Below are 18,952 nucleotides of genomic sequence, written 5' to 3' on the forward strand. Positions count from 1 at the left end.
TAGGCTTTATTCTAGGTGAAATGTGCTATTTTATTGGCCATCACTGTTAAAACTGTCAAAGAGTTTATACTGTACAGGTTTGGGAGTTTGGTGGTCATTTTTGTTTGAATTGGCCGTTTTTTCCGCGGTTTTTTAAAATATTCTTGGGGTTTTGACCAACCGGTGCCGAAACGAGGTTTTTTCACAGCATGAGGAAAAAGGCAGCTAGAGGTACGAAAATTAACTAAAGAAAGCAGGAACTAGTTGACCATGGCAGCACCAATAACATTTAGTAAAAACTGTGGTGAATCCGCATACCACAGCTATGGCAGGCTTCATGAACTGGGAGGAAAGTCAGGGATTAATGCATTCAGCACACATAAAATGCGATCATTAGAACACGAGAAAACGCTAAAGGAAAACCGGTTATGTTCTGCTAATTTATTGCTTTGCATACGCAGAATGCGCGCTACGACGACAGAACCCATCTTTGAACTCTCGCGTAAGAATCACAGAACGTAAAGGGGTATTTGGTTTCATCCATCCCCTCCAGTGAGGTTTGATTTTGGTCTAATACCCTAACAGGTATTGGCGACCATCTCCAACCGATCCGCATCGCATCGTACGATCTGCTGGACTTAGTATTGATTCTACACCGGTCCAGCGACAGCAGAGCGCTTCCGAAAAGCAAAGAGTTTACCATTCTGCCGAAGATGCTGCTACGATTGTTTTGCTTGGTCCTTGCCCTTGCCTTGATGCTGGTAATCACACCGGATCGCGGGGTATCAGCTGGGATTCCCCATCGAGTGCGTAGAGGTACGTCGGCTATAACGCAATAAAAATTTTGATTCATGAACACAGGGAATCGTCTTATCATGTAAATGTTGCCGTTATTTCCCATTTCAGCCAACATCAACAATGATGCCGGAACCCAGGGAGCACGTGAGCTACCACCAACGTTTAGTGTCGTTCAACCGGAGGTATTTTTCGTGTCTTATGGAAACGGTAACTCCAGGGATGACGTCAAAATTGCGCCCTCACTTCAACGGTACATTGCATGAGTTTAGCATAAAACGCATCCAGAATACATGTTGGCAATAAAACAGCGAAACCACCAGACACACACACACGCTTTCTTCCAATTTCTGTCTATTACTATCTCGAAATCGGATTTCTTGTGCATTTTCAAGGAATACACGTTTCAAATAACAAATCGAGCTAATCATAAACCACTGGCTTCACGTGCTATCAGTACTATGGAACCATCAATCAACCATAAGGGGTGGCATTAATACATACGTACGTATTTTGCGCATGCAACAGCTTTTTGAAGTTAAAGATGCGTACCGGAAATTATCACGTACATTCTATTGGTTCACGAAATCACGATTCAGGGCCAGGGGCGTCCGATGCTCCGAGCGAGCTAGCCGGACCGGTTCTGCTTGTGTGACAAATGTGTATCATCCGCTAGCGCGCACTAGTAGTACCGGCCCGGCGTGCAAACATGTTCCAGTAACGTCAGTCCGGCGGAACCTAAACCGGCTGCATCGTCATTGTTCGTAGATTGTACCGAGGTGCGAACGTTCTTCGGGATTTCCCGCTATGCCCTCGACGATGATGGACCACCAGGTAGCTCTCTCGGTTAGCTCAAGGAAAAGGTAGGTATTCGGAATTTCCCGGCCACAGCGAAAGCAACATCAGCCGGGTGCACGGCAATCAAAGTCCCTATCAGCTGTGTTGGTGATCCTCGGTTCGTCTATATAAGCAAACAACATACGCCCGTAAGCACTTAGTCAAAGCTCTCACGTCGTCTTAATCGCTAGTCGCTAGCATTTCTCTAACTGGGCTGCACTCGCACGGAGTTCACGACAGGTCACAACAATCTTTCCTCCGGGAGCGTTTAATCTCGTTCAATCGAAATCATCATGCAGCGACGAGCCGTGTTACTTCTCTGCTCTAGTGTCGTACTAATAGTCCAAGGTTATCCTGCCGATCTTGGACACGGTAGCGGTAGTAGCAGTAGTAGTGGTAGCAGCAGTGGCAGCAGCAGTGGCGGAAGCGGCAGTCTTAGCAATGCCGGCAGTTCAGCCTTCGGAGGAGGAGGTTTCCCTGCATTGCCCCAGTTTGGTTTGCCTTTCCCTGCCCTTCCGTTCCCTCAACAGCCGCACATTGCGGGAGGAGTAGCGCAACCGCACAGTCCAGGATGGAGCCCGGATGTGTTCGGTAAAGTGGGACCATTCCCGGGGCACTCCGGTAGCTCCAGCAGTTCGTTCTCCAGTTCGTTCTCCTCTTCACACGACGGCCATACAAGCAGCGGATCCAACTCTCAATCGCAATCGATGAGCCATGGTGGAGCGACCGCATCGGGCAGCAGTGCAGGAGCCCAGGCCGGCAGCCACGGAGGCCATGGTGGTTCGGGAAGTGCTTCCGGTGCATCATCGGGCAGCCAAACGGTTCAACATGGCCACGATGCTCACAGTGCATCGGGTGCACAATCTCAATCGCAATCGGTGGGACACGGTGGACATCATGATGGAGGTAATGTCGGTAGTTCCTCGGGAGCACAGTCTCAAACCACTTCCCAGCAAGGTCATGGCCATGGAAGCTCCGGTAGCGCCGCTGGAGCACAATCTCAGACGGTGCAACAGGGCCACGGCCACGGACATGGTCAAGAAGCAGGCAGTTCGGCAGGCGCACAATCCCATTCGCAATCGAACAATGTACACGGCGGTGGTCATGGACACCACCAGGGAGCCGACCATCAGGGAGCAGGCCATCAAGGAGCAGGACATCATCAGCAGTCCACTGGCGAAGGGTATGGTGTTCGAATTAGCACCAACGAATCAGAGGACGGTAAGGTCAAGAAGACCGAAAGTGAGGCATGGGTGTGGAATTAAGGAAAGAGTTGTGGAAGGCGACCACCATACTTAAAGCGCTCCGAGGCCATAAATAAAGCCAAAATTATATGATACTCATATGCCGCGTTTGCCAATAGATGATGTACTTAAACTCCGAAATAACTGATCCCTCTGCTAGCTCGTCCATAGCACAGGGAGCGCGTTTCTATCATCGCAGCTGTAACCTATAACACGGGGTTATCACCGTCATCGTGATGCCAAGTGGGTTCGTATTATCAGTAACAAACCTAAAGCCATGCTCACCAATACGAAGAGCAATTTTTGAAAATTTATGTGCAATCTGTGTCATTGTCGGTATCAGTTCTGTTTCATAAACCTAATCCGTTAGCCTCAGCTCATTCGTCCGATCGTACTCTTTAGCTCTAGAATGTGTTTCGTGCTTCTCGTCGCAGTGGCGTTAGCCATTTTCGAAACCACCGGTAGCATACCCGTGCCACAAGTAGGAGGTGGAGGAGTTGAAGTAGTGTCCCCTGGGACAAACGCGGTAAATCCTTGGTTCAACGGTATTCCCAATAGTTTTGGCTTCGGTGGCCAAGGGTCCTTCATCCCAGCATTACCGAACCCCTTCGGACAGCAACCATTCCAAGGAGCAGGAGGATTTCCAGGCAACTTTTGGTTCCCGAACAACCAGCCAGGAGCAAGCCAGTCTGGCGTAGGTCAACAGCAAACACCACAACAACCGAACAGTGGTCCCAATGCTAGTGCCGGTGTTCCGGAACCGCCCAGGACCGATCAGCAGCAGCATCAGCTGGGCCAATCAACAACAGGCGACAACTTTGGGGTCCGCATCAGCACCGATGAATCGTCCGACGGAACAGTGAAGCGAACGCAGAGTGAAGTCTGGGTATGGAATAGCTCAAAATGATGCTCAGCTTCCGCCATTCGGTGCTGCTGCGAAAGACAAAACATAAAAATTCCCGACCATCGTTATTAGATGATTAAGATCGATCGAACAGTCGATCGATCGTTCGATCGTATCGCACGCACAGCATAGCACATACGAATGGCGATTGTTTTGCTTGGTTTCCTTGGTTTTTTTTCTGCTTTCGTGCCTTCCACGAAATTCGGGGTTTCTCCCAATTTGCACGGGTCACGAAGGCATTTCTCATCCGGGTGATGAAAAATAAAAACAACATTTACCACAATCCGCGCACCAGCCCGACACGCAATGACTTTTAATTCTCATTCAATCGAAATCCAATCACCTCATCAAACCTGTCCAATCCCTGGGTACCCTCTATATACCACCGAGCACCATCATCCCGGTGTTTGTGCCTCGCAGGATCGAGGATGACGGTTTTTAGAGTTGTTTAATCCCCGCCGCGCAGCTTCTCGAGCCTCGAAAAGCCACCATACATCATCAGCATCGTACAGCACGTTCCATGGAGCAACCCCCTGCCATGGAGCCGGTGAACGAGTGCAGATAAGAGTTTTGTTGGGACCGGGAGGGATGCTGCACGACTGCAAGGCAGGGGGTTGGAGGACGAAACGATGTCGAACGCTCCAGCCTCTCGCGATCGTGTGTGTAGGTCGTAATCGTTTCCTCCCGCGTGAGACGGTCGGTTAAAAGCGGAGCGCAAGGAGCGTAATTGATTCAGCATCGAGTGGATTCCTCTAGAGCACGGAAGTGTATTTTGTTTATCCCAAAAGTGTTATCGTCCCAGGTTCGTCGCCGTAGTAGTATGACTTCAGCGAAGGTCTTGCTGATAGCAGCCTTCGGGCTTTTAGCACAGAGTGTTGGTAAGCATCTCGACCGATCCTCGCGAGTCTTGAAGAACCGTCCCGTAACGCATCCCATGTTGTATCATCCCAGCTGGCTACGCCAATAATGGAGCCTTCAACTTTAACCAGTATCCTCAGGCGCAGGTAAACGCCTGGACACAGGCCTGCCGTAGCTTCCAGGCACAGGCGTTGGCCACCCAGGCCCAGCAGAACCAGTTCTTTGCGAATATGTTCCCGGCGGTGCAGCTACCTCCGTTGCCGTTCACCGATGTGTGCTCTCAGGCAGGATACGGTAGTTTCGGCGGGGCTGGTGGAGTGGCCAGCGCAGGAACCTTCTCCCACGGTGGTGCTGGTGTAACGTCCTTTAACAATCGGTTCGGTGGTGACGATGGCTACGGTGGTGGTGGTGGTGGCGGTGTGCATGGCGTTAGTATCAGCAGCAGCACGAACGGACACGGACAGGGTGGTACGGTGGTGTCTCATTACGGAAATGGAGGTGCTATCACCAACTACATCCCTCACGGACAGCATCAATCGAGCTTCAGCAGTGGTGGTAACGGGGGTGGCTATGCCACCGCGAACCGCTTCGGAGGAGGCGGTAGCGGGCAGGGTGTGAGTGTGTCCAGCTTTGGCACCAACAATGGTGGCCAGTTTGCATCGGCTAACCGATTCGGTGGATCATCCGGTGGCCATGGTAGCACTACACACTACGTATCGACCAGTAACGGTGGCGGCACGGTCGGTTCTTATGGTCCGAATGGTGGAAGCTTCGCTTCAGCATCCCGCTTCGGAGGTGGCACTGGCGGTGGTTATGGTGGCAATGGAATCGCGGTTGGTAGTAGCGTATCCTCGACCAGCAACGGCAATGGCGGAGGATCGGTGCAGACGAGTGTGTACAAGCAGCACTACTAAACGAGCGAGTTAATAAACAAAACCGATTTGATTGAACCAAGGGACGAATTTTCCTTACGAAGTTTGTTTTGTAAACAGCCTTATCTGTATAATCAGTGGGAAGTGAAGGGGAAATAACTGGGTTTCCGATGGTAATCTAATGAAGGCAAGGCTTATTGGTCTTACAACTGCTACAATTCAACATTAAATTAGATTGTATTAATCTGATTACAACCAAAATCGCGAATGAAACAAGGGCATATCAGATTTGAATATGCTAATCAAGCAGGTCCATTTCGGCTGCTTTGCATGTTTCTATTGGCATCGCACCGGACGCAATACGCAACATCCGCACGTATAATCGTACACATAGTTTGCACATACGCACGCACACGTAACATTATATCTTCAGTAAACCCCGAAAGACGTATAAATATTACATAATGTTTTCTATCCATCTACAGACGGGGGAACAGTCATTAAGATAAGATCCAAAATTCTGTAGTAACGTTGTCGACGAAGGATCGATTCGATGAAAGATGAACACCAAAAAAAAACAACAAACGAGTCTACATAAACAACAATCTTTGAAATCAGTTTTGTTGTGTGTTCCGTCTGAAGCTCGGCGGAAACGATACTGGTCTCCCGAATGATCGCAGGGAGGGAGTGTTTGGGGGCCACGGAACGGAACCGGTTTTTTTTCTGTTTCTCTGCCGACCCTGCCGTGTGGCGTTGGAGTGCAGAAGACGGCGACAAACCTCTTCTCGATTTTATTTGTGCAAAAAAAAAACAGAAATCAACAAGCCGCGCCACAAACATCTTCACGAAGCAGAAGAAGAATCTTCTCTCGACCGGCGGACCGACTAAGACGATCCAATCCGACAACAAATGTGCGGGATGTGAGAACCGCGAGAACCGGTATGCGAGATCTAAGAGCTGGCTTCCTCGAGACAAAGCCTGTTTAAGAACGTTCGTGGGATGGGATTAATTGATATGTCCCCTGCACTCGGCACTCGCCCGTATCGCTGACCCTGAGTTTTTCAATTTATCGATCACTTAGCGATCAGTTGGTATAATTTTTTGTTCGTGATTTTGCGCGTACACTACGCTTGAGTTATCACAGAAGTCACCGTCAGTAAATCCCAGTCGTCTTCCGGCGAGGGTAATTCCCACTATTCCGCTCTCGACCGTCGACCGGTAGCTGCATCACAATATTTACTTACTCCCAAAAACAGACACTAAATTCGACTACCGCGGGCCCCACTATGCTTGATGCCCCCGGGTGCCGGGGACTCCTGGTTCAGCTACTCGACATCTGGACCGGTTTATATCGATCGCACAGAAATCGTGTCCCATCTTGCACGACTTTTCAGTTCAGTTCTATTGAATTTGGCCATCGAATTTCTTCTCGCACTACCTTCGGCAGGTTCGTGTGACTTCCGCTCTCTGAAACAGGTTTTCGTAGGACGCACCCTTTGCTAAACGCTGAACAAAGTAAAAAAAAGGGTGCTCAAAATTGAAGCTACACCTCAGGTAGATCCGGAACTAAAACGACCAAAAAACCCTTGGCCATTGGTGACCTCTTTTGACTTTGAGAACATTATGGTAGTTTCATAACTTCCACACGGCCGAGGGTCTCTACAGCCTTGAGCTGGGCTTGTGTTTACATTCTGGTGTGACCAGCCCCGAGAACGTTTGTTCAAAACAAGCTACAAATTCACGGTGGATTCACTCAAGTGTGATCATTGAACATTTATGGATATTCTCCATTACATCGGTAGCGGTCGCATCCAAAAAGGTTTCATCCTAGAGAGTTTGTTTTGTTATACAATACACCGGAGGTGAGACCGAAAACTTTCGATAGCCTCCTCCCCAGACCATACAGGGATCGGCTCTGGCGCAGCTTTCTCTCCCAATTCTGTAGTCCCTCGTATTGACAGAAACCGAACAAACGGACAAGCAAAAAAAATATATAAAATATCAGGATAAAACTAGTTTCTTCGACGCTGCCGAGCGCAAAAAAGGCCACCCAACCACCCGAAACGGAAAGAAAAAAGTAAAATCAATCTTACGATCCAAATCTCGATCATATTTGCATAGACCACTTAAATTTGGCTCGAACGAGGGTCACCGCTATGCGCTACCGCGAATGATTGGTGGTCATCGCGCGGTCACTTTGGTGACACTCGTCTCGAGAGCAGATCGAGATGTCTTCTACATGTTCCGTTGACGGAACCCCACGGCTTTTTGAATTGAAAGTTAAATTGTACAAAAGCCGGTTTTACATTCAAACCAAAAAGAAAAACCTGGCAAAGCAAGCCACATTCGAAGGCAAATATGGCACGTCGTCTACTTTGATGAGTAAATTTGCCCAAAAACCACTACCATCCTGGTGACAAACATACGCTAATGTTTAGCGACGACATTCGGCATTCGGTCACCACAGCCCGCCAGCCAGCCAGTCAGCCAGCCAGCCACTAATGACTGGGCCTGGGCATTGCTCCCACACACACGCGCGCGCTCGCACACCGCCCAGGGCCCATGAAGAGGGGTTGAGAATGCGAGTAAGGTTGATAGCGCGTGGAGGAGATCTTCCTCTGGCAATCGCTCGCAAACGCAGACGACGATCATGGTGTAGAGGTCTGGCTTATGCTATGCTGCTGTCTCTGTTTCTGGAGACACCCGTTTGGATTGTGGGAGGAGGGATGAGCGAAATGCAAAATGTCCCCGAGTTGTTTCAGCATGCGCGCGTGTGTGTGTGTGTGTGTGGGTCACCCAAAAATGTGATAGCACACCATATATCGCGCGACACACGGGGGGAAAACTGGTCTTCCGCACCCGGGAGACCCCGTTTCTCCTCCACCCAAAACCCACCGAGCAAACCCCAAGGCCCTTCTCACGAGCAGCGTACGCTCCCTAGCCGACGGCGCCATCGCCTCGGGGTGACGGGGAGAGGTGTCGTGATAATGGGAGGCGACGACAGTTTCATCCGTCGCGATATATAAAGCGACCCGTCCGCCGGTGCTACGATATTATTCGTTCAGCAAAAGCTCTTGAAGCAGCATCCCGCGGAGCCATCCTTGTGTGTTGTGTTTGTAGTGTCCCGAAAGAGATTCCAAGATGAAAACCATGGTCTGTGCTCTTGTTCTGGCCGCCGTGCTGGCCGTTGCCAACAGTGCCCCATACCAAAGTGAGTGTCTAGCGGCGCCATAATGGACGGTACTTGGTACTAACCGTTCACCAACTCCCTTCACAGTTGCCTATCTGATCCCGGTCGAGGCTCCGGTCGCCCGTGTGGCCCGCTCGGCCCAGTTCAGCGGTAGCGCGGCCAACGCCGGCGCTCAATCCTTCAACGCTGGTGGCTTCCCTGGATTTGGAGGATTCTCCGGATCGTCGGCCAATGCTGCCTCGCAGTCGTTCAGCCAGGGTGGCGGCCACGGATTCGGTGGACTCTCCGGATCGGCCGCTTCGGCTGGTGCCCAATCGTTCTCGGGTGGTGCTGGTGGATTCCCAGGATTCGGTGGATTCTCTGGCTCGGCTGCCAACGCCGGTGCCCAGTCCTTCAGCGGTTAAGCAACCCGTAACCGCTCGCACCCGATAGAGCGTTCCGTTCCAGCCCGAGACCCGATGGAGCGAGATAATGCCAACCACAACGCACCGGCCAGGAATCGCAAAAAAAAACAAACACCGAAAACCATTCCTGCCATTTACTGACGGCCTGGATTACGTTCTAGGAATCGGTAGTCTGTACAAGATGCACGCACATGCAACACTCATGACACATCGGAGGAACAAAACAGCAAATGTCCCAAGGTAGTCGATTGTGATACGTTTGGAAAGATTTAAATTTCCGCCCTTTTTTTCCGTTAATCTTTTGAAGATCCTGTTTTTTTGTAATACTGGTTCTTCCAATAAGAACAGCCTCTGTCCGTTGGTGATACTGTGTTCAGAGACAATCGCTAATAAATTTGTCATCTTTCTTAACAACGAACGAACGATTCGAACGTGCACGATCATACAAGAATATATCACAGTAAGGGAAGGAATGGAAGATACGTGGGTTCGTCGCTGTTGAAGTCTTTTGTCGCTATCCGGTTTATCGCGTCGCCGGTCGCTGTCTGCCTTCTTTCGGTGGCTGTGATATGCAAACTAACGATCGAATCTCTTCCCAGTCAAAACAAGGAACTTATTTTATCCTACTAACATCCCTCGTTTTGGGATGTTGATGATTTAAATAAAAAATTAAATACATTTTAAACCCCATACGCAGTTGTACCATACAGATGCTACTAGAGCATATTAAGAACTCACAAAAGATTGCGTTGCAACGCAGCAAATTGTGCGACGTTTGAGCTTTTGTTGCTGCGTACAACCATCTGCATCTGACTAGATAGACGCTCCGAATGGGGTGACTACATGTCCAATGGTCCAGCACACCCGGCAGCAGATGCTTTATTTTATTGATCTGAATATCATAAAATGAGATACCTTATACGGCTCGCAGCCTACTCCGCTGTTGCTCTGCTCGTCTGGGAATAGAATTTATGACCTGCCGCAACATTCAAGGTTATGCGAAACCGGCAGAGGGGAACAATCATCCTTCCGCGCAGAACAATAACAGAGCCAAATGGCCGAAAACGGTGCTTGGAGAAGTAATTAAAACAGGAAAAACCCCAGCCAGAGTGTAATGTACCTGAAGGCAAATCCGGTGCTATTCATAATTGTTAAAACAACTCTCTATGCTATAAAAACATCACCAATGGACCGTCTGCATCGTGCGGCCCGTGGGCTGTTGCTCTAAGCACAGCTGCAGCGATTGTCACATTGCCGGCCAGCCAGCCGGAAGGAACTGGTTTATTCGAAGGGAAAAACCTCTACGATAATCTCGATAAATAGTCTGCATGGGGAAACCCCTTGTCTTCAAAGGGAAACGAACCCAGACTCGAAAGTTGTTGATTTCAAATCGGTCGTGAACCGTTAATTGACCCCCTGAAAACTGGCGATGGAACTGATGGCAGAGTTTATCTATTAGACTTACGTTAAGTGGAATATATAATAACAAAAATAAAAAAAACATTACAAACATGATAACGTTACGTACATTTGGGTCGCTTAGATAATCATGTCGACATTTGCGCTGAGATGTACGCTGATTCAGGTCATACAAGCATTCCGGTTAGTATTGGAAGTTAAGAAAGAAAGTAAAGGCCAAAGGGTGAAAATAGATCAAACTGCTCCAAAGACACCCAGACGCCAAGAGGCTGCGGCGAGTGCTCTTTCTGCTGTGACGATTGACAGGCGGGGCCACACCGAGCGAAGAAGGTGTCAGCTGCCTCCAGATCAGATTAAGGTTCTGGGTCCAGAGAATAAAGCAAAAAAAAAGACGAAGTGAGCTTAAGCCTCACTTTTGGTCTCTTTTGGGTTTCCATTCTTCCACGGAGAGGAAGGAGTGGAGGGACTTGGCCAGAGAAAGCCAGCCAGCCAGATTGGAGATCTTGAGCATCGAGAATTGCTTACATCAATCATCGCATCGCGCTGAAAGACGGGGCCTGACCACAAGAGTAGACATCACACGCGAGGATCCTTTGGAGTTCCATCGCTTCTGACGGGGTCAGAGTTGCGCCCGTTGGTTCTGTAGTACAATATCGACCCCCCGTCCCGTTCGAGAGACCCGGGTACCCGGGGACCCGGGAACCGACATCCCGTTCTCTCACATTACACAAGGGAAGACATCACTTACCTTCTCCTTCTCCTTCCCCACGGCAGCCCTGTATGCTGGTACCACGACCTGGCGATCATGCTTTTGAAAACTGGATTTCATCGTACAACAAGTGGAACGGCAGAGGCAGAGGGCTCTGCGGTGGGCTCTGCGTGATCCCTTGTGGCACTGAAGTTGCTGAATTAGCTGCTGACTCACAGCCGTGTAGCTCTAGAGCCCGGGACCAGAGAGGCCGGGCATCAAATAATGTTGATGATCAAGGTAAATGGCGTATCAGGGAAGAACTGAGGGAAGATCCGTAAACGAACCTCTCCCTCCCCCGGTCCGGAGTGTGTGCTGTCTCATGTCAGTCGCTCGCTTCTTCTCCTCGACTTCCTCGACACCCTCTCTCATTGCTAGTTAACGTGTCTTCGGACACGTCCATCAGGCGCGTCCATATAAATACTGCCAGGAAGCACCATGAAGAGCATCATTGCGCAACCATAAGCCCAACTGCGCAAACGTCTAGCACGCCTGAAGTAGGAATATTGTGTTTCTTTTTGTTTTCTAGGAACCGGAGATGAAGTCGTTTGTCGTTCTTGCCGCCATCTTGGCCACCGTTGCAGCCGCACCGTACCAGCGTAAGTAGTCCAGCAGCATCACGGTTCCAACCCGGTTCCTCGGTTTTACGGTTTTAATCCGTTTGCAGTGATTCTGCTGGATGAAGCCGATCTGCCGATCGCCCCGATCCGTGTGGTTCGTGCCGCTAATGGTGGTGGCGGTTTGAGCGGAAGTGCGGCCAACGCCGGTGCCCAATCGTTCAATCAGGGTGGTGGCTTCGGAGGTTTCCCTGGACACGGTGGAGGTGGTTTCGGTGGACTCTCCGGATCGGCTGCCAACGCCGGTTCTCAGTCATTCACCCAGGGAGGAGGGGGAGGACATGGAGGTGGCTTCCCCGGATTCGGTGGTCTCTCCGGATCGGCAGCCAATGCTGGCGCCCAGTCGTTCAACCAGGGTGGTGGTGGTGGCCATGGAGGACACGGTGGACTGTCCGGTTCGGCTGCTTCGGCCGGTAGCCAATCGTTTACCCAGGGTGGTGGCCATGGATTCCCTGGATTTGGTGGATTCTCCGGTTCGTCGGCCAATGCTGCCTCGCAGTCGTTCACTCAAGGAGGCGGCCATGGTGGATTCGGTGGTGGTTTGGCTGGATCGGCTGCCAATGCCGGTGCTCAGTCCATTGTCGCCCATTGAAACCTCCCTACCTCAGTCGAAGCAGATCGGTGATTGATTCGCGAACTTCAACTACAAGTACAAAAACCGGGCGGACGAACATCACGGAAGACAACAGGTCTTTATCTTCATCAATACTCCTCTGCAGTCTATTTGTGATATTGACAACAACAAAAACTACGAAAATGTATGTTCAAACATCGGACAGGAACAGTATTCGAAGCAAGAAGGAAAACAAAAACGTTAATAAAATAACAAACGAACCGTAAAAACACAAATCCATACGTTACGTTCTGATGATTGATTGATCAAATGCGGTGAAGATCGACGGCCCCTTCCCAAATCGAAGGTCCTCAGCGTCACGTACGTGATGAACGGCCGTGGTTTGTGCGCTTTGTTGATTATAAACCATGACATTGGCGTGTCCTTTCGGGAGGTTTTGTTGTGTGACCTGATTTGGTTTTTGGGATCCCGAAAAAAACGACTAAATGTGATTATGCCAGAACCACTATCAGCTGTTCCGCCCAGCACGAGCTGAACTCACTGAAACCGGTCAAAACGGGACAAACATTTCTTGATAACGGGACTAAGCAAAAGCAAGTCATGATACGAATGATCGTGAAAAGTTCAGTTCGGCTTCAAAAATTAAAATACAATATTGTTTAGAGTATCGTTAAATGATCAAAAACTGATCTATGACAGTCTGGTGAGGATCGCTTTGTTTGGTTTGGCATTCGATGGGGAAGTACCGTGCCGTGGCTTTTCCCTCGGAATAACCAACAGGTTGAAGCTTTCTCAACAAATTTGCACGTTATCAATCGCGCTGATGGACGCTGCCTCCTTGAGGGCTGATAAGGGGATGCGTGCTGAAGTATAAAATGAAATCGTGCCACCGTCGAAGGTATCAGTCCTAGCTAGTACCCTCAGTTACGCAAGCGTCGTCCGTTGCATTCGTACAACTTGTCCAAAATGAAGTCCTTGATCTGTCTGTTCGCAATCGGTGCCTTGGTTGCTGCTGTTAGCTGTGCTCCTGTGCAGGGTAAGCAACATTGTAGCGGCGCTTCTCGATCTCCCCCAGGGAAATTTATTAAAATCTTTTTATTTTACGAGTAGAGGGTGAAGCTCGTGTCAGTCGCCAAGTTTCGGGATCGGCGGCCAATGCTGGTGCTCAATCGTTTAACCAGGGCTTTGGTTTCCCGGTCCACGGGTTCGGTGGCGCTTCTGGATCGGCCGCTTCGGCCGGTAGTCAATCGTTCACGCAAGGCCACGGAGGTCACGGATTCGGTGGATTGTCTGGATCAGCGGCCAGTGCTGGAGCTCAGTCGTTCTCGCAGGGTGGCGTCGGTCATGGATTCCCCGGTTTCGGAGCAGCCACCGGATCAGCCGCCAATGCCGGTTCTCAGTCTTTCGGAGGATAAGCTCCTGCGTGTGCCGTACGATATGACTAAGTATTACCTTGGAAGGATTATGCCTTTCGATGCTCTCGGTTTTTGGCCTTTTCATCAGGATTTTACTTCAACACCCCATAACCAGTCTTACAAGTTAAGCTTCCGAACCGGCCAGTACACGGTGCCAAGGTGAAATAAATCAAAATATGTAACAAGAAAATTACACAGCACCGAGCAATTACCAACGGAACCGAAAGAAGGATGACATTAAATTCGATCTGCGTGGCACTTTTGTAATGTCGAATTTCATGAATATGCAACAGTCAGTCTTGCGTCGCCACATGGACTGCAGTTTCGTGATTGTAGCATCATTAAAATCCAATAAAGGGATGACCTCGCCCACAGCATCTTCACCATTATGGACATCTTACGTAACCGCGTACCCTTACGCCCTTAAGTGGAAGTGTTAATGCATGCGATGGCGATTTTCGGTGTTAAACGATAATAAGCACCAAGCCATGCGAATGCCACGAGAAAACCAAAAAATAAGAATGGGAGTTATTCTGTGAAATCTTCTGTTAAAGCTGACGGACGAGAAAGAGCCGACGATCGGGAAAGATCGATAGATATTTCTAATTGCTAGGTGTTTCGGCTTTGGTGTGGTTCCGCCGTCGAATCTGAAAGATAAAGAATCGTAGAAGACTAGCGCAGCATGATGCGCAGGAGCGAGGCACTCAGCAGCCCAAAGAAGCGTATACTTCGAACGTCGATACTACGGTACAACTGCTCGGCATGGCAAGAACCGCGCGATCCTTAACATGATACGCCGGTTAACGGCCTTCAGAGTCACGTGGCATAGCAGCAATTATTGGTGTGATAGCAGCAATTATGCCTATCACGATTCTGGTAAGATGGGGCACGGCGAGGCTGAATTCACCAGAAATGAAGTGAGATTGTATAAGGACTGAAATCAAACATCCTCAATGGTAAATTAACAATTAACAGCGGTTAAGGCACGGTGGAATTTTTTTGGTCAAATTCCTTTTGAAAAATGGACAGCACCCTTAGAAAAAAGTTTCACAGTGATGATCGATAAAATATGCTCATTTACTCAAAATAAAGCCTAATTTTAGTCAGAAATCAAAATGAAATGCGACTACAACCCTGTGCCGTTGTTTTGGTCTGGAAATTGTTGCAAAAAGTGGGAGTTTTTAACTTTTTTGAACAATTTCGTGAATTTTGTGATAAAGAAGACAAAGTATTAACAGCAAATTAGTATCATTTGTAACTCTCGCAGGCATTCCCGTTGCAAAAGTTGGGAAAGTTTGTGGATTGTTTGGTTTTACTAAAGATTTTTTAGCCTAAAGAAATGACGAAAAATATGATAAGTAAGCGAAAAATGAGCTAGTGAAACCATTCCCCCCCGAAACGCACACTCTGGACTCCAGATAATGTGTTAGCTGCTAGCACGTCGGGGAATCTGCTCCAAATAATTTCGTAGCTCCAGTCCGTGGAGCTCCAGTCTCGGGTTTTTATTCCTCAACCGACGCTGGGCATGATCAGTTCGTGCTCGGTCCAGTTTTCAGTGCCGCAATTGTGAGGATGCACATGTGCCGTTTATCCTCGATTAATCATTGAATTAACACGCGTGAATTGTGCCACCGTCTGTGAACACCGGAAGTAGCCGCTGATTGCGGAAATTTAGAAAAGGAAGCAAGAATGGCCAACAACCTCTTCTGGAAGGCGGCGATAGTGATCTTTACCCTTTCTTGGGTGTCTTCATCTTTGGCAGATGATGGTAAGTACTTTTGGTGAGGTTTTAGTTTCATGACGAACATAAAAGATCCACGACTGGTCTACTGATAAGCGCCACGGGCATGCATGTGCCGTCCAATCATCGTCGTCTTGGCTTCCGGGATCTGGGCCGGCGACAGTGACCGCAGCTGCTGAATGAAAACGAAGGGGCTAAATCACGTAGGCGATCTCGGAGCATACATTGAAGCAAGCCGCCTCGCTGCACATTTTTCTTCGAGATGATGTCAGCATGAGCAAAGATCGGACCAAGTCGCACATGTGTTTTCTCACGTTTGCTTTGGATGTGCCGCAGCGGCATGGTGGATGCACAGCCTGCTGCGTTCCGGAGGGTTCGGAGGGAGAACGATCTACAGATGCGGCTCAGCGTCGAGAATGTTTATGTTATAATGTGGAAGACGGGTGTAGACCAGGAGAATCACTGGTTTGCTGTCTGGTAAATGAATTAAGGGCAGGGCACGCATCGTAGCACACACCGAGTGCTCTCGTGGTATCTATTTCCAGCATTTATATTCTTCTGAAGCTCTGCCGGAAGCAAACACAATCCGCTAGAGTATTCAAAGAATAATGAAATTTATTTATAAATGCCCTATATTTTATGGAGTCACAAAATTCTTGGATATTCTGGAAATAACGATCACTTAACGTTCTCCGCTCCGCGGATCGTTAAACAGTAATTTCGCTTCGAATTGAATTGTAAAGTAATGCATTTTTATGTGTAATTTTTTTTTCAGCTAAAGAATCACTCGTGTTCACCGTTGCCAGCAATGAAACCGAAGGCTATCTCCGCTACATCCGCTCCGCTAATCATTACGGTATCAGCGTGAAAACGCTTGGTCTCGGAAAACCATGGCTCGGTGGTGATATGAAATCCGTTGGCGGTGGATACAAGATCAATCTACTACGGGAAGCCCTTAAGCCGTATCGTAAGGAATCGGAACGTCTTGTTCTGTTCACCGACAGCTACGACGTGGTGTTCCTGATGCCTTGGGAGAAAATTGTGCAAAAGTTCCTCACCTTTAACGCATCGGTTGTGTTCGGGGCGGAAGGATTTTGCTGGCCAGACGAATCACTGAAGAGCCTTTATCCGCCACTGGAAGGCCGCGGGATGCGCTTCTTAAATTCCGGTCTCTTCATGGGGTATGCCGATAAGTTGTACCTGATGCTAAAAACCCCTTCGAAGGACACGGACGATGATCAGTTGTACTACACGAACGTGTATCTCGATAAGCAGTTGAGGAACGAGTTGAACATTAAGCTGGATCATATGGCCAGCTTGTTTCAAAATCTAAACGGCGTCGAAGAGCAGGTTATCCTATCGCTGGAACCATCGGAGGCAGAGGCAACGCTGAAAAATACGGAATACACATCGAAACCCGCGGTTGTACATGGTAATGGACTGAGCAAGCTGGCATTGAACAGCTACGCCAACTATTTGGCCGGAGCATTCCTTGATGGTGTCTGTAAAACGGTCGAGGAGAATCGTATACAGCTGGATGACGAGAAGGAACTGCCGCTCGTGACGATGGCACTGTTCATTGAGAAACCGACCCCGTTCCTGGAGGAATGGTTCGATAAAATTACCAAGCTTAACTACCCTGGTGATCGGTTGGATGTGCTGGTGCACTCAGGCGTCGCATACCACGAACCAGTTGTGAAGGCTTTCCTCAGCCAGCAGGAAGGACGTTATCGGTCATTGAAGTCAATCAGCCACAGTGACGACCATAAAGAAGCGGTCGCTCGCGCCTTTGCCACCAAGCATTGCCGCCAGCGTGGTTGCGATTACCTGTTCGTCGTTGACTCCGAGGGTCACCTGGACAATCCGAATGTGTTGCGTGCGTTGATAGAAGCTAATCGCAACGTTATTTCACCCGTTTTGACACGACCGGAAAAGGTGTGGAGCAATTTCTGGGGCGCGCTCAGCAATCAAGGATTCTATGCTCGCTCCAACGATTATATGGACATTGTAGGACGCAAGCTGCTCGGTCTATGGAATGTGCCGTTCATCTCGATCGTATACCTGATCAAGCGCTCTATTCTGCCTGAGGTTAGCTATTCGCTGAAGGAAACGGACCCCGATATGGCCATGTGTTGGCATTTCCGCTCGAAGGGAATCTTTATGCATGTGATCAACATGGAGCAGTACGGGCACTTGATCGATACCGAGTATTTTGACATGGATCGCACTCACCCAGATTTTTACCAGCTATTCAACAACCGGCACGACTGGGAACAACGCTATCTATCGCCGGAGTACCAGCAGCAACTGGAAACCACATTCGTGCCGAAACAACCATGCCCGGACGTGTACTGGTTTGCAGTCGGTACGGATAGATTTTGTGATGATCTTAAGGAGATCGTAGAGGCTTTTGGTAAGTGGTCGGATGGTACGCACAACGATAACCGGCTCCAGGGAGGCTACGAGGCCGTCCCGACACGTGACATTCACATGAATCAGGTTGGGTTGGAGCAAGTTTGGCTAAAGTTCCTGCAGCTCTACATACGCCCCTTGCAGGAGAAGGTTTTCACTGGTTATTTCCATGATGTGAGTAGCAGCGTCGATTTGTACCGTCCATTCCTGGATCTGATTGCCTTTCGCTTTTTCTTTACAGCCGCCTCGGTCTCTTATGAACTTTGTAGTCCGGTATCGTCCAGATGAGCAGCCTTCGTTGCGTCCACACCACGACTCCTCGACTTACACCATCAATATCGCTTTGAATAGTGCTGGAATCGACTACGAAGGAGGCGGTTGTCACTTCCTGCGTTACAACTGCTCGGTAAAGGACACGCGCAAGGGATGGCTGCTGATGCACCCTGGTCGTCTGACCCACTTCCACGAAGGATTGCTGACAACGAAAGGCACACGCTACATTATGATTTCGTTCGTGGACCCGTAAGCTGGCCGGAGCTAGGAGGGAAAACACACGAGCAGCCCCTACTCACAGTGTAATAAAAAGGAGTAGAGTAGCGTCGGATAGACTGCATCATGTATCGCGTAATTATGTTCATTTTGTGTTCCGGATTTAGATGTGCCATGACAGAATCTCTTTTCATTGTATGAAAAATGTCGCGCAAAATAGGCTGTAGTATCGAAATAAACTATAAGAACCATTTTACTTTCTTTTCTCTCTCTCTCTCTCTCTCTCTCTCTCTCTCTCTCTGTTGTGTGTGTGCTACGACTGCAAACCATGTCCATAGTTAACATCATTTCGGCTGATGATGACTACACCCGTCGGTTCTCTATTTTTACAAACAAACTACATTCAATCAATCTGCGTTGCGTCCCAACTGAAGGTTGCGTTATGGAGGGCTTG

The 18,952-nt window shown here is 49.1% G+C and overlaps 7 protein-coding genes across 7 annotated transcripts in view; all 7 read left to right on the top strand.

The window, feature by feature from the left end:
* LOC125948968 (10 kDa heat shock protein, mitochondrial) overlaps positions 1-18,952 on the top strand; it is a 42,106-nt gene that overhangs the window by 13,760 nt on the left and 9,394 nt on the right. The window lies entirely within an intron of this gene.
* LOC125950578 (hornerin-like) lies at positions 1,756-4,046 on the top strand. The gene is made up of 2 exons (XM_049678692.1): positions 1,756-2,875; positions 3,258-4,046. The coding sequence occupies exons 1-2, from the start codon at positions 1,905-1,907 to the stop codon at positions 3,760-3,762; spliced, it is 1,476 nt and encodes a 491-aa protein (XP_049534649.1). The 5' UTR covers positions 1,756-1,904; the 3' UTR covers positions 3,763-4,046.
* Positions 4,398-5,575, top strand: LOC125948962 (keratin, type I cytoskeletal 10-like). Its single transcript, XM_049675527.1, has 2 exons — positions 4,398-4,637; positions 4,711-5,575. Exons 1-2 carry the CDS (start codon positions 4,580-4,582, stop codon positions 5,529-5,531), a joined length of 879 nt encoding a protein of 292 aa, XP_049531484.1. The 5' UTR covers positions 4,398-4,579; the 3' UTR covers positions 5,532-5,575.
* On the top strand, positions 8,560-9,495 carry LOC125948966 (glycine, alanine and asparagine-rich protein-like). Its single transcript, XM_049675532.1, has 2 exons — positions 8,560-8,700; positions 8,767-9,495. The coding sequence occupies exons 1-2, from the start codon at positions 8,631-8,633 to the stop codon at positions 9,081-9,083; spliced, it is 387 nt and encodes a 128-aa protein (XP_049531489.1). The 5' UTR covers positions 8,560-8,630; the 3' UTR covers positions 9,084-9,495.
* LOC125948964 (uncharacterized) lies at positions 11,708-12,699 on the top strand. Its single transcript, XM_049675530.1, has 2 exons — positions 11,708-11,849; positions 11,918-12,699. The coding sequence occupies exons 1-2, from the start codon at positions 11,789-11,791 to the stop codon at positions 12,457-12,459; spliced, it is 603 nt and encodes a 200-aa protein (XP_049531487.1). The 5' UTR covers positions 11,708-11,788; the 3' UTR covers positions 12,460-12,699.
* Positions 13,350-14,225, top strand: LOC125948967 (glycine, alanine and asparagine-rich protein-like). The gene is made up of 2 exons (XM_049675533.1): positions 13,350-13,477; positions 13,552-14,225. The coding sequence occupies exons 1-2, from the start codon at positions 13,408-13,410 to the stop codon at positions 13,854-13,856; spliced, it is 375 nt and encodes a 124-aa protein (XP_049531490.1). The 5' UTR covers positions 13,350-13,407; the 3' UTR covers positions 13,857-14,225.
* LOC125948956 (procollagen-lysine,2-oxoglutarate 5-dioxygenase) lies at positions 15,200-18,750 on the top strand. Its single transcript, XM_049675518.1, has 3 exons — positions 15,200-15,624; positions 16,373-18,183; positions 18,251-18,750. Exons 1-3 carry the CDS (start codon positions 15,546-15,548, stop codon positions 18,533-18,535), a joined length of 2,175 nt encoding a protein of 724 aa, XP_049531475.1. The 5' UTR covers positions 15,200-15,545; the 3' UTR covers positions 18,536-18,750.

The sequence above is a fragment of the Anopheles darlingi genome, chromosome 2 (genome assembly GCF_943734745.1).
Source record: "Anopheles darlingi chromosome 2, idAnoDarlMG_H_01, whole genome shotgun sequence".
In the NCBI taxonomy this organism is placed as follows: domain Eukaryota; kingdom Metazoa; phylum Arthropoda; class Insecta; order Diptera; family Culicidae; genus Anopheles; species Anopheles darlingi.